The sequence below is a fragment of the Chlamydotis macqueenii genome, chromosome 20 (assembly GCF_036417535.1).
Source record: "Chlamydotis macqueenii isolate bChlMac1 chromosome 20, bChlMac1.mat, whole genome shotgun sequence".
Lineage (NCBI taxonomy): Eukaryota > Metazoa > Chordata > Aves > Otidiformes > Otididae > Chlamydotis > Chlamydotis macqueenii.
This window is the reverse complement of record NC_141575.1, coordinates 5,944,396-5,955,911: the sequence shown is the minus strand read 5'-3', so window position 1 is coordinate 5,955,911 and position 11,516 is coordinate 5,944,396. Positions and strand designations below refer to the sequence as shown.

The 11,516-nt window shown below is 62.5% G+C and overlaps 1 protein-coding gene across 1 annotated transcript in view; it reads left to right on the top strand.

Annotated features, from left to right (window-relative positions):
* Positions 1 to 906: 906 nt before the first annotated feature.
* Positions 907 to 11,516, top strand: part of HMCN2 (hemicentin 2) — a 35,496-nt gene continuing 24,886 nt past the window's right edge. The window contains exons 1-22 of the mRNA XM_086763996.1: positions 907 to 1,257; positions 2,117 to 2,187; positions 3,050 to 3,208; positions 3,434 to 3,556; positions 4,217 to 4,388; positions 4,739 to 4,845; positions 5,056 to 5,176; positions 5,272 to 5,535; positions 5,707 to 5,851; positions 6,087 to 6,208; positions 6,302 to 6,574; positions 6,682 to 6,823; positions 7,433 to 7,560; positions 7,799 to 7,912; positions 8,054 to 8,203; positions 8,380 to 8,574; positions 8,900 to 8,995; positions 9,340 to 9,464; positions 9,760 to 9,904; positions 10,048 to 10,160; positions 10,425 to 10,581; positions 10,773 to 10,935. Of these exons, the coding sequence (XP_086620122.1) occupies positions 1,023 to 1,257; positions 2,117 to 2,187; positions 3,050 to 3,208; positions 3,434 to 3,556; positions 4,217 to 4,388; positions 4,739 to 4,845; positions 5,056 to 5,176; positions 5,272 to 5,535; positions 5,707 to 5,851; positions 6,087 to 6,208; positions 6,302 to 6,574; positions 6,682 to 6,823; positions 7,433 to 7,560; positions 7,799 to 7,912; positions 8,054 to 8,203; positions 8,380 to 8,574; positions 8,900 to 8,995; positions 9,340 to 9,464; positions 9,760 to 9,904; positions 10,048 to 10,160; positions 10,425 to 10,581; positions 10,773 to 10,935 (3,320 nt within the window). The 5' untranslated portion in view covers positions 907 to 1,022. The remainder of the gene's footprint in view (positions 1,258 to 2,116; positions 2,188 to 3,049; positions 3,209 to 3,433; positions 3,557 to 4,216; positions 4,389 to 4,738; positions 4,846 to 5,055; positions 5,177 to 5,271; positions 5,536 to 5,706; positions 5,852 to 6,086; positions 6,209 to 6,301; positions 6,575 to 6,681; positions 6,824 to 7,432; positions 7,561 to 7,798; positions 7,913 to 8,053; positions 8,204 to 8,379; positions 8,575 to 8,899; positions 8,996 to 9,339; positions 9,465 to 9,759; positions 9,905 to 10,047; positions 10,161 to 10,424; positions 10,582 to 10,772; positions 10,936 to 11,516) is intronic.

Genomic DNA, 11,516 nt, shown 5'->3' with positions numbered 1-11,516 from the left:
GGGGCAGGGGGGTGCACAGGAGGGTCCTGCTGTCCCGTGTGTGGGGACGTGGGGTGGGTGGTCCCAGGTCTCCTCCAGCCCCTGTGTCTGGAGGAGCGGGGCTGGGGCTGGTGAGGCGCTGGGGCCGGAGGAGGGATGCTCGGCCCGGGGCAGGATTTGTCCCTGGGTCACAGCCTCACCTGCAGCGGGCCCTTGGCCGCAGCCTCTCGCAGGGTCCCGCTGGAGGGGAGTTGAGCAAGAGCGCAGCATCCCCGCGCAGCGGCCGTGGGCTCAGCGCCGCTCCAGGGCAGCCAGGAAAGGCCCCGCAGCCCCCGGCCAGCGCTGCGGGCCAAGGGCTGCCTGTCCCGGCCAAGGGCTGTGATTCCCAGCCCTTCTCCCGGCTCTGGCTCTGTCCACGCTTTGTGTGGCTGTTTGCTCCCCGTTTCCGGGACAGCTGCACTGGGCGCCCCCCCATCCCAGAGCCCTTTGTGCCCCCCCACAGCCCCACTGCAGACCTCTATTCTGGGGAGACCCCTTTGCCTGGCAGAAGGGGGGTTGCTTCTTCGGGGTCGCTTTGGCACTGGCTTGCCTTCCCCCCCCCACTGTGGGTTTGGCAGAGTTTCGTCCCAGGCACTCAGCTGCGAGCCCCCGTGTCCTCCCCTAAACCCTGGCTCCCTCCCCCGGCAGAGCAGGGGGCTCTCTGAGCTGGAGGGGGGGGGGTGGGGGGTGTCAGAGCATGGGAGGGGGGGCCTGGGCAGTGTTTCTGACAATCCCTCTTCCCCATCCCGGCTTCCTCCCGCTCCCACCCACCTCCCCGCAGTGCTGCTGGCTCCAAAAGTCCTGTTTTCCATCCCTCCCAGAAGCTGAACGCTGGAGGAGCAGGTCCGCAGCTGCGGGCGGCTGGGCGTCCCCCCACCGGGGTCCCAGCTCTGACCCCGCCACGCGTGCGTCCCCCCCGGTGTGGGGACGGTGACCAGGGGGGCTGGGGGAAGGAGTGGGGCAAGGACAGAAGGCATCCCTGGCACCCGAAGGTCTCCCCTGCGATGCCACCCCACAGAGGGGTGTTTGTGGGTCTCTGGCTGCTGCTGGCCCCCGGTCTTGCCGAGCCCCCCCACAACACGGGGGGGACCACCCTGGCCTTCGTCTTCGATGTCACCGGCTCCATGTACGACGACCTGGTGCAGGTGATGGATGGAGCCTCGCGCATCCTGGAGCGGACGCTCAGCAGGAGCACAAAACCCATCAGCAACTATGCCCTGGTCCCCTTCCACGACCCAGGTAGGGCTGGGGCAGGGTGAGGGGACGTGTCCCATCAGGGGATGGGGCTGCGGGGAGCCGGGCTGCACTTCTGGATGAGTTTGGGGCTAAAGCGTCCTTTTCCCAAGAGCCTGCCCTGTCCCTTGTCCATCTTTTTAATGCGGTGACAATGTGGATGCCAGCGCAGGATAAGCCAGCTCCAGGGCGTGGTGCTGAGCAGGGGCTCCGGTCCCCAAGCCACCCCACGGGCACAGGGAAAGCCATTTCTCCCCGAATTCATCCCAGTGATGCCAGAACCCGCTTGCATGTGGCTCTTGTACTCCTAGCCTGGCCCAATCTCCCCAGTCTTATCGTGGGGGGAGCAGTTTTGTTCAAGCCCACGGCTTGCTTTCAGGTCACCTCAATAAAAGCACCACTTGCTGAGAGGTTTTGGTAATTTACTGCGATACCAGAAACGTTTCTTTCTAACCCAGTCTTTGCCTTGGGATTTTTGTGCACACCCATAAAGAGCAGCTGCTCTCCAAAAGAGCCCCGACCCCCGGTAAGGAGAGTGAGATGGAGGCTTTGTTTTCAGCAGAAACACTGAGTTTGAATAAAAATTGCTGGAACCGGACCGGGAAGGAGGCAGAGGCAATAAATGGGTTTTGGCATCGCTGTGCTGGGAGCCTCCCCCAGCAGAAAAGGGACAGGCGGTGCTGCTGGGCACGGCGTTGATCTGCCCAAATCCCCCTCTCCTGCTTGGTGCCAAGGCAGGGTGTATGCTCAACCCCGAATCCCACGGGTCCCGTAAGGGTGTTTGAGCTGGGGCGGGCGCTCGGGCACTGGAGGATGCTGGTGCTGGCGGTGGGGAGCCTGAGGCGGGGTGCCGGTGTGCTTGCAGAGGTGGGACCCGCCACCCTCACTGCGGACCCCCGGCTCTTCCAGCAGCGCCTGCGAGAGCTCCACGTCCAGGTAAGGTGTCCTCAGCCCCGCGGTGCTGCTTCACGGCTGGCTTGGTGCTGGGCCCTGCATTCCTGCATGGTGCTGGGTCCGGGAGCAATCCCTGCTCCCAGCCAGGAGCGTGGCAGGGGTTTGGGGCCAAGCTGGGCTTGCTGGGGGCTGAACACACTGGGATGGGAGCAGAGAGGGTGGGTAATGCTGGCGCCATGCCCCAGCATTCAGAAGCCGCTTAACTCCCAGTTCTTGTCCCAAAGTGGGAATGCTTTCCTCAGGAGACTGCACAAACTCCCCATAGAACCAAAAATCTCTTCTTAGAGAAGTGCTGTTCGAAAATTTCTTCAGTGTGGTGGGGTTTTTTTTGTCTATTTTTTTTTTTTTTTTAATTTTTAAACAACTTCAGCTGCATTCTGCCAGCTGAAACTCGCTCTGGGAGTTTAATCACGCTTTATCCATTCCTGCCCTGCCTCCCGCACATTGTTGAATCCCCGCGGTGTTTCCCTTCGGATGCAGCTGTGTTTTGGCGCGAGATGTAAAGCTGCGGCTGCAAATTGTTTCACGGCCCTTTGGGGTGCAAAGCCCCATGGAAGCAGGAGCTGGTCCTCATGGTGACCTGCCCAGGGTGGCTGGTTCTGCTGGGGGGTGATGGGCTGGGGTGGGCACGAATGGGGTCGTTTGTGGGAAGCCAGCAGCTTCTGTGAGTCTGGATCCCCACACGGGTGGTCTAATCATCGTTAGCGGTGAGACAGGGACGAGCTCCAGGAACCCGGTGCAATTCCTCCCCGTGAGCAGACACTGGGTGGGATCCCGCCGGGACCCCAGCACGGAAGGGCTGGGCGCTGGGTGCCGGTGCCGCATCCCTCGCTGTGTGCCGCAGGGCGGAGGGGACTGCCCGGAGATGAGCGTGGGAGCCATCCGGCTGGCCGTGGAGGTCTCGCACCCCGGCTCCTTCGTCTACGTCTTCTCGGACGCGCGGGCCAAGGACTACGAGCGGCAGGAGGAGCTGCTGCGGCTGCTGCAGCGCAAGCAGATCCAGGTGAGCGACGCTGCCCACCGGCCTCCTGCCGCAGCCGGCTTGGGTGGGTGCTGCCGTGGCTCCCGGCAATGAGCCGCAGCAATGAACCTCCCGACGTTGTGCATTTGTGGGGTGAATTTTGCATCCCCTGGGCTGGCTTGATGTACTGGGGGCTGGAGGATGCTGGCTGTGGCCCCTCCCTGGGATGGATGGACCAGGATGCTACGGGGAGCGTTGCCGCGGCAGGTGGTGTTCGTGCTGACGGGGGACTGCGGGGACAGGAGCCACCCCGGGTACCGCGTCTACGAGCGCATCGCGGCCACCAGCTCCGGGCAGATCTTCCACCTGGACAAGCAGCAGGTGACAGAGGTGAGCGCAGAAACCTGTGGGAGCAGGGACGGGGTGACTGAGCCACGTGTGCTCCAGCCCAGCTCGGCTCATCCTATATTTTCCTGGGAGATGCCTGCCAGGAGCTGAGGCTGAAGCTGGGGGGCTCCTGTTGCTCTCAGCATCCCAGGAATCAGGCGGGTGGCCTGGCCGCAGGGAGGGCAGCCCCTCTGCCTGTTCCTGGCCTTGAAGCTCTTGACCAGCGTGAAACCTCAGAGACCTGAAGACTGAAGTGCTGTTCTGCTGATGACTGGGCAGCATCTCCCAGCAGACTCCCAGGAACAGCCCCTGCCCACCCTCCGGCAGTTGTGTGTTCTAATGGTTTCTATTCCTGCGAGCGAGCTAGGGGGTGATAACGTGCCTGCTGCAACCTGCTCGGAAGCAGAAGCTGCTTAGCAATAATAATTACACCAAATTACTCAATTCCTTTTGCACCTGCTCGTAGCAAGGGGGGCTCAGCTCCAGCCCACCCATCCCCACACCGCCCTCATGCTGGCACCCACCAGACCTGGCTGGGGTTGGTCTCTTGCTCGGGCACTGCTTTGCGGCCGTGCCCAGGATTTTGACCCGATGTGATACAGTCCTGCTCCCGAAATGACCGTGCCTGATGGCGAGGGGTTATCTGGGCTACTGCTCCCCCAGGTGCTGAAGTGGGTGGAAGAAGCCATCCAGGCCTCCAAAGTCCACCTACTGTCCACGGACCACGAGGACGGCGGGGAACACACGTGGCCCGTCCCCTTCGACCCCAGCCTGAAGGAGGTCACCATCTCCCTGAGCGGCCCTGCCCCGCGGATCGAGGTCCGGGATCCGGCAGGTAGGAGCCCAGGGAGGGGAACAGGCAGGGGGTGATGCTTTGCCTCCCAGAGAGCCCTCGTGTTGGGACAAATGGGAGGCTGCAGGCATGGAGATCGCTAAACCTTTCCTTGAAAACTTAAAGAAAAAAGCAACGAGCTGCAAAGCCCTTGTTCAGCACCAAAGGCATCTGCTCTGCTCCCCTCCCAGGCTGGCTTGGCTTTAGGAGCGTTTTCTCTGCTGTCCCGGCTGTGGGAGCTGTGTGATGGGCTTTGCTCCGCGGCTGGACCTGAGGAGGGGGCTCCTAGCTGGCTGCCAGGACTGGGGGATGGATCTGAGTCGCCCATCCCAGAGGTTCACTTGCTGTTGCAGGAAAGGTCCTTGGAAAAGGCCAAGGTCTGAAGGAACTGCTCAGCATCCCCAACTCGGCCATGGTGGTGGCTGTGGAGCCCCATGAGCCAGGGACGTGGTCGGTCACGGTAGGATGGTGGCAAACCCCGTGTCCCTTACCCACCCCCTGACGGATATTCAGCCAGCCAGGCTTTGCCAGGCATGGGCTGTCCGAAATCCGCGTCCAGCCAGGCAGAGGACGTGTGAGCAGGCTGGAAAGGGCCAGCTGCTGCCTCCTCCCTTCCCCATCGCCTCTCCCTTCCCCTGCCCTCGGCACGTGCCTCTTGCTTCACTTCCAGACCCAGAGCAGTGGCCGCCACTCGCTGAGGATCACAGGCATCAGCAAGATTAATTTTCAAGCCAGCTTCTCCACTGAGCCGGAATTTGATGCCAGCCAGCTCGGCGAGCGGCCGGTGCAGGGTGAGGCCGGTGCTGCCCAGGGATGTGGACACTGAGTCTGGGCTTCCTGCAGCCAGGAACACGGCTGGGTTGTTTTTTCCGTTCCCTCTCTCCAGGTCTGCCCATCTCCGTGGTGGTGAACTGCACTGGTCTGAAGCCACCTGGGCACTTGCAGGAGATCGAGCTCTTCAACACCTCCGGCCACGCTCTCCTCTCCCTGCCCGTGCGGTCCCTCTCCAACTCCTCCTCGGGGCAGCTCTGGGTGGGCTCGCCGCTCCGCGTCCCCCCCGGCGACTTTCTGCTGAAGGTGAAGGGCAAAGACTCCCAGGGCCACCTCCTGCACCGCCTCTCCGGAGTCACCTACACCAGCGTGGTCCCTGGTGAGTGGTCCCCGTGCTCCCCAAGGATGCTGAGGAGGGACCAGAGGCCCCAGCATCGCCTCTGCTTTGGTTTCTGCTTGGGTTTTTTTTTTTTTTATCCTGCTTCCCAGTGCAGCTCTTGGTGGGCTCCCAAGGAGTGTTATTCGTGTGCATGTCCCCAACTCCTTCCAGGTCTCCCCAAAGTGAACATCTCCAGCCGGATCCAGGCTTACAGCCGTGAGCCACAGCTGATCTCCTGCTCCGCAGGGAGTGAGATCCCTTTCCGCCTGCAGCTCAGCCGTGGTAGAAAGAAGCTCGGGGAAGAGCAGCTCTTCAGGTGAACGCCTGGTTTGGCTCAGTGGGCTCCACGATGGACTCGTGTGAACAGCAGCAGCCCCCTGAGTTGTTGATCTGAAGGCAGCAGAGGAAAATCCCAAGGGATGTGTACGCAGGGGGTGGGGATGCAGCCATTTGCATGACTCCAACGGAAAAAAGTCCCAGGGACTTGGAGCAGGGTGGTGGCATGGCAGCCCCAGGGGGGGAATGACCCCTTTGTCTCTCCCATCTTGTAGGGCCTCAGGAAACATCAGCTGGTTGATCCCTGCAGCGTCCGAAAGTGACGAAGGGTTTTATGACTGCACAGCCACGAGCAAGGTCGGGGTGACGCGGGCTCGCGCCTACGTCTCCGTCTCAGGTGGGGACCGCTTGTGCCAAGCCTCGGTGCCCATGAGCCTCTGGGTTTGTGGGTGCGCATAGGCTCATTTCACCCCGGCGTGCCGTCTTGCAGAGCCACCACCACGTCTCACAGCCCCAGCCAACATCACGGCTTCACCGGGCCAAGACGTGGTCATGTCCTGCCCGGTTCGGAGCGACGTGCCCTACAACCTGACGTGGAGCTGGGATGGGAAGGCGGCGCAGCCCAGCGATGGCCGGACCAGGCTGCTGCAGAACCGCTCGCTGGAGATCAGCCGTGTGCAGCCGGGGGACGCGGGTCTGTACGAGTGCGTGGCCCGCAGCGCCCACGGCACTGCCGCCGCCGCTCTCTGGCTCTTCGTCCAGGGTAGGCTCTGCCCCGCGCGGGACCCCGGCCTGGGTGATGCCTTGCCCTGTGTGAAGGACGGTGATGGACATCACCGGGGGGCTGAGCCCTTCTCCAACCCCGTGCAGAGGCACCGTGGGTGAGGGTGGACGCCAGCCCCCAGCGCTTCAGCAGGGGCCAGGAGCTGCGGCTGAATTGCACGGCCGGGGGCCACCCCCAGCCCCGCACCGCCTGGAAGCGCTGGGGCTGGGCACTGGAGCAGGACGAGAGGTGAGGTGACCGCGGTGGCCTGGGTACCTCCATCCTCCCTGTCCTGCTGGGGACGGCGCTCTCCTTGCAGTGACGTGTAGGCTGAGGGAGAGGGGTTTGGGGTTGCCCATAGCTCTGGAGAGAGGCAAGCATCACAACATCCCCAGCCTGTGCGCCTGAGACGGTTGGCATGCTGCTAGCCTTGATTTCATAGATTTATTTCTGAGCCATCCTGCTCTATGCAGGTCCCCGTCCCCACCGAGGGGAGCTCAAGGTGCTTTGCGTGCTCAGGTCTCAGAACACTCCTTGTGCTTCCCCTTGGTTTCTTCTGCTTTTTGGCTTCCACCTCCCTGCCCGTGTCAGGCTGTGAGTGCCGCAGTGGACTTTGAGGAAGGTTTTTTTTACTTTTTAACTGAAAAAAACCTCGATTCTCAGTACTTTTCCCTAAGTTCAAAGCAACGTCCTTCCGTGCAGCCGCTGGTGGAGACGGCTTTAAGCGCTGACCCACCTCTGCCAAATGCCCGGCACTCGCCACGTGTGCGGGGTGGCTTTAACCATGCTCACGTATTTCAAGACGTTTTTCATCTGCTCTGTTTTCACGGGACTTGTTTCTCCCTCTGTTTGCCGCAGGGTTTTCACGGATGCTCGGGGCACCCTGCACATCAGGGCTGCTGTCCCGGAGGACGCAGGGAATTACAGCTGCCACGCCGGCAGCGCGCTGGGCTGGGACGAGCAAACCGTCACCCTGGAGTTCACTGGTACTCGCTCATTTATTATTTATTTGTTTTATTTTTTAATTATTATTTATTACTCGATTTATTATCCCTCCTTGCTGTCCCTGGGTGCTGGCTGTGACCTTGCAGCATGTGAGCTGTGGGATGGGGCTGTCTGTGACAGAGGGTGTTGGGGGGCAGCTCCCAGGGCTCCAGGGGGGTCCCCTCAGGGTCTCTGGTGCTGCAGGGAGTCACCGAAGTCATCTCTCTCCCTGTGATGCAGAGCCGCCCGCCATCCTGGCGGTGACGCCCAGCCTGAAGGCGCTGGTGGGAGAAGACGTGACCCTGGAGTGCTGGGTTTCGGGGGTGCCCTCGCCCCACATCACATGGTACAAAGGTGAGGCTGGGACAGACCTGGGGGGCAAACCCCTCCGTGCACTGGGGGTCCCCTCCACATCACACCCAGGGTCCCCTGGACTGACGGCGAGAGGGACCCCCGGAGGCACTTGGGGTGCTGACATTGGGGGTCTTGGGGCAGGCGAGCAGGCGGTGGCATCGTTCCCGCCCGGCACCCAGCGTGCCGTCCTGCGGCTGCAGGCGGTGCGGGAGGAGGACGCGGGGCGGTACGTCTGCCGGGCTCTCGGTGAGGCTGGCGTCGCCTCCGACGGGACCGAGCTGGACGTGGGGTGTAAGTCTCTGCCTCTCCTTTTGGGTCCTACCGAATGCTCGAGCCCCTCTCCACCGCTCTCCCTCCCGGTTCACCTTCCGTTTCTGCTTCCCAAGGCTCCTTCTCCGGGAGCCTGCTACGGGGAAGCCGGGGTGTCAGATCTGCCCGAGCCCCTTCTCCGCCGCTCTCTCCTCCAGCTGCCCCTCACTTTTCCGAGCCCCTGGGGGACGTGACGGTCGAGGTTGGGGACAGCGTGAGCCTGCTGTGCCGCGTCGAGGGCTCTCCCCCGCCGCGGGTCGCCTGGTCCCGGCGGGACGGGAAGCCTGTGACCGGCTGGCATGGGATGCGTGGTGTTTCCGGCCAGCTGGAGGCCGCCGAGCTCCTCATCCACAGTAAGAGAGCTGAGCGTGTCGGTGTGGCCGTGACCGTGTGTGGGCGTCCCGCCCGCGTGTGTGCTTACACGGCGTCACCCTCGTGTGCTCTCCACCCGCCTGCTGCAGGCTGGTGCCCCAGCAGCGGGATTGGCCCCTGTGCCCAGCAGTAAAGCACTAAATAGTGGGTTTATTTGCACTTTTTACTCGTGCAAGCCTAGCTGTGCTGTAACAGCCTCTGACACCGCACTCAGAGGCGGTGGTGGGGCAGGGGAGGGTGGTGTCACCCCATCCCGGGTCTCTCCAGCCCTGCCAGGCTCAGGCTTCTCCCCTCCCCATCCTCCAGGCGCCTCGCTGGATGACCAAGCCATCTACGTCTGCGAAGCCCAGAACGAGTTTGGGAAAATCCAGGCGGAAGTCAAGCTCACGGTCACCGGACAGGGTTTGCTTTTCCATGCTTTTGTTGGTGTATCGATCCTGGGCGCAGCGAGCGAGCAGCGGAGCCATGCAGCCGCGTCTGCTCCCAACCGGCTGCGGTGAATGCTCAGCAACCCCTTCACCAGCGCGGGGTTCAGATAACGCCCTTCCGCCTCTTTTGGTTAATGCACTGACCCAAACTATGGACAAATACCCCTAAACTCCTGGGGGAGCTGAATGTTGGAGCTGGCTTTTGCCAAGTCAAGGTCTGGACCTTGGAGGAAAGGAGATCCAGACCTGTTGTCCTGAGCGTTCCTGGCCAATTTCTCTCTAACTAATATTGTTTTCCCTTTCCCCTCTCTCGAGCAGCCCCAGAAATAGCTCTTGCATCCCCGGTGGTGCGTGCGCTCCCAGGCCAGCCTGTGTCGCTGCCCTGCGTGATCCTGGCTGGGAGGCCGTTCCCAGCCCGCCGCTGGCTGAAGGACAGGCAGCCGGTGAGGCTTCCGTGCCCGCTGGGGTGGCGGGTGGGTGGGTGGGTGGGTGGGTGGGCAGCCGTGAGTGTGGCCCTGCGACAGGGGCTTTGCTGCAGGTCGGGTGCCCAAACGTCCTAGGGCCAAAGCTGCTGGTGGAAGATGCCACAGGAGAATTTGGGTTGGGAGGGTTACGTGGGTTCATTGCTGCATCAGGATGCTTCTGCTGCTCAAGGGCTGGTTTCTGGACATGCCCTGAAGATACAGTGAAGTCGGGATGTTTGACTCCCCGTCTGTCTCTCTCTCTGCCCGTGCCCAGGTAGCCCCAAGCAGCCGCTATTCTGTCCAGGCTGACGGGAGCCTGCGCGTGGACCAGGCATCGCAGGGGGATGCAGGGCGGTACACCTGTGAGGTGACCAACGCCCTTGGCTCCCACAGCCAGGACGTGTCCCTGGTCATCCATGGTGAGTGGCAGGGTGCTGGGCATCCCCGCTGTGCTATGGATGGGGACCAGTGTCCTCTGCACTCCTTCAGCTGCACAGCACCGCGCTCTCTTTGGTGGATGTGGCCCTGGTCATGCAGGCTGAGGGCTTCTCTTCCTTCCCAGTTCCTCCCAGCATTGAGCTTGGCCCTGTACTTGTCACCACCACTGAGGGAGTGGCTGTCACCCTGCAGTGCAATGCCACTGGTGTGCCCTTCCCTACTGTCACCTGGACAAAGGTAGGTGACGGGGACAGGCAGGCTGCTGTCGCGCTGCTAGCCCAGCTGTGGGTCACCCTCGGGTGTGGGGTAACAGGTTCGGAGGAGATGTAGCTCACCAGCATGGCTGTGGTGGCCTGGGCAGGTGGCACCAAGTGTCCTGGGAAGCCAGGACCAGGAGGCAGCTTGCTTTGGTGGGTCTAGAGCCCTCCTCTTGTCCTTGTGATGCTCAGCTCGTGGAAGAGTCTCTGCTGTCATCCTTCCTCCTTTCCCTTTCCTCTGCAGGACGGAGGGACAATCTTGCCAAGCCCACGCTACCACCTTGACCCTGACGGGACTCTCCTGATCCCTTCGCCCTCTCTTGAGGATGCCGGGACCTACTTCTGCACGGCTACCAACGTGGCAGGCTTCTCCAGCCGGGAGACACAGCTCTCCGTCAGCAGTGAGTGCCTGGGACTGGCCCAGTACCAGCTCCAGAGGGTGACTGTCTGGGGCACCATGACCTGGTGACTCTCAGCTTCCTTGGGCCACCTAGCAGGTGCCCAGATGGGTTTGTGGGATGGGAACAGTAGCAATGAGGGCTGTTGGGCACCTGAAGCGTTCTTGCGCCAGCCACGCTCCCTCTCCACCCAGCGAAGCCCAGGATCAGCGTGAACGGATCGCAGGCGTCGGGCCCCGTAACCGTCCTGGCGGTGCTTGGGCAGGAGACCACCCTGCCCTGTGAAGTTCAAGGCTATCCCCCTCCCTTGGTGGTGTGGACCAAGGAGTCCTGGCCGCTGCCTCTTGCCACCGCGAGGTAAGGAGGGCTGTGGGCGCTGGAGTTGTGCTGTCTTGGTGTCGCGTGCCTCCCCGGAGGGATGTTTGGTCCGTGAAGGGCAGCAGCTGCTCCATACGTGGTGGGCAGAAGCAAGGGGCATCCCTGGTGCCGAGCGACCGACACTCGATGCGCTGGCAGCAGCCAAGTGGTACGGCGTTAATGCTGCTTTGCAAGAGCAGAGCGGGGGCTGCCAGGGTTTTTTTTTTCCCATCATACAAACATCTGCTGGGATGGAGCAGCTGCTCCTGACTTCTTGCGTGCCTGCCCTGGACACGGGGCTGGGGCTGGGAATGGGGAGGGAAGGTGGCCCTGGTGCGGCTCCCCGGCCCCGCTCACCCACCCGCCTTCGTGAACATTCCTGCCTCGTGCCGTCACGGCGCCGGAGGCGGCAAGGCCAAGGACGCGCCTGGGGATGGCGGATCCCTGCAGGAGGAGTTGGACCAGGGCTTGGTGCTGCTCTGCATCCAGGTGGCTGCAGGGCACCAAGGAGGTGGAGAAGTTTTGGGATCTGGAGGAGGAGAAAGGTGTGGAGAGGAGCACGGGGAGGCTGGGGATGCTGT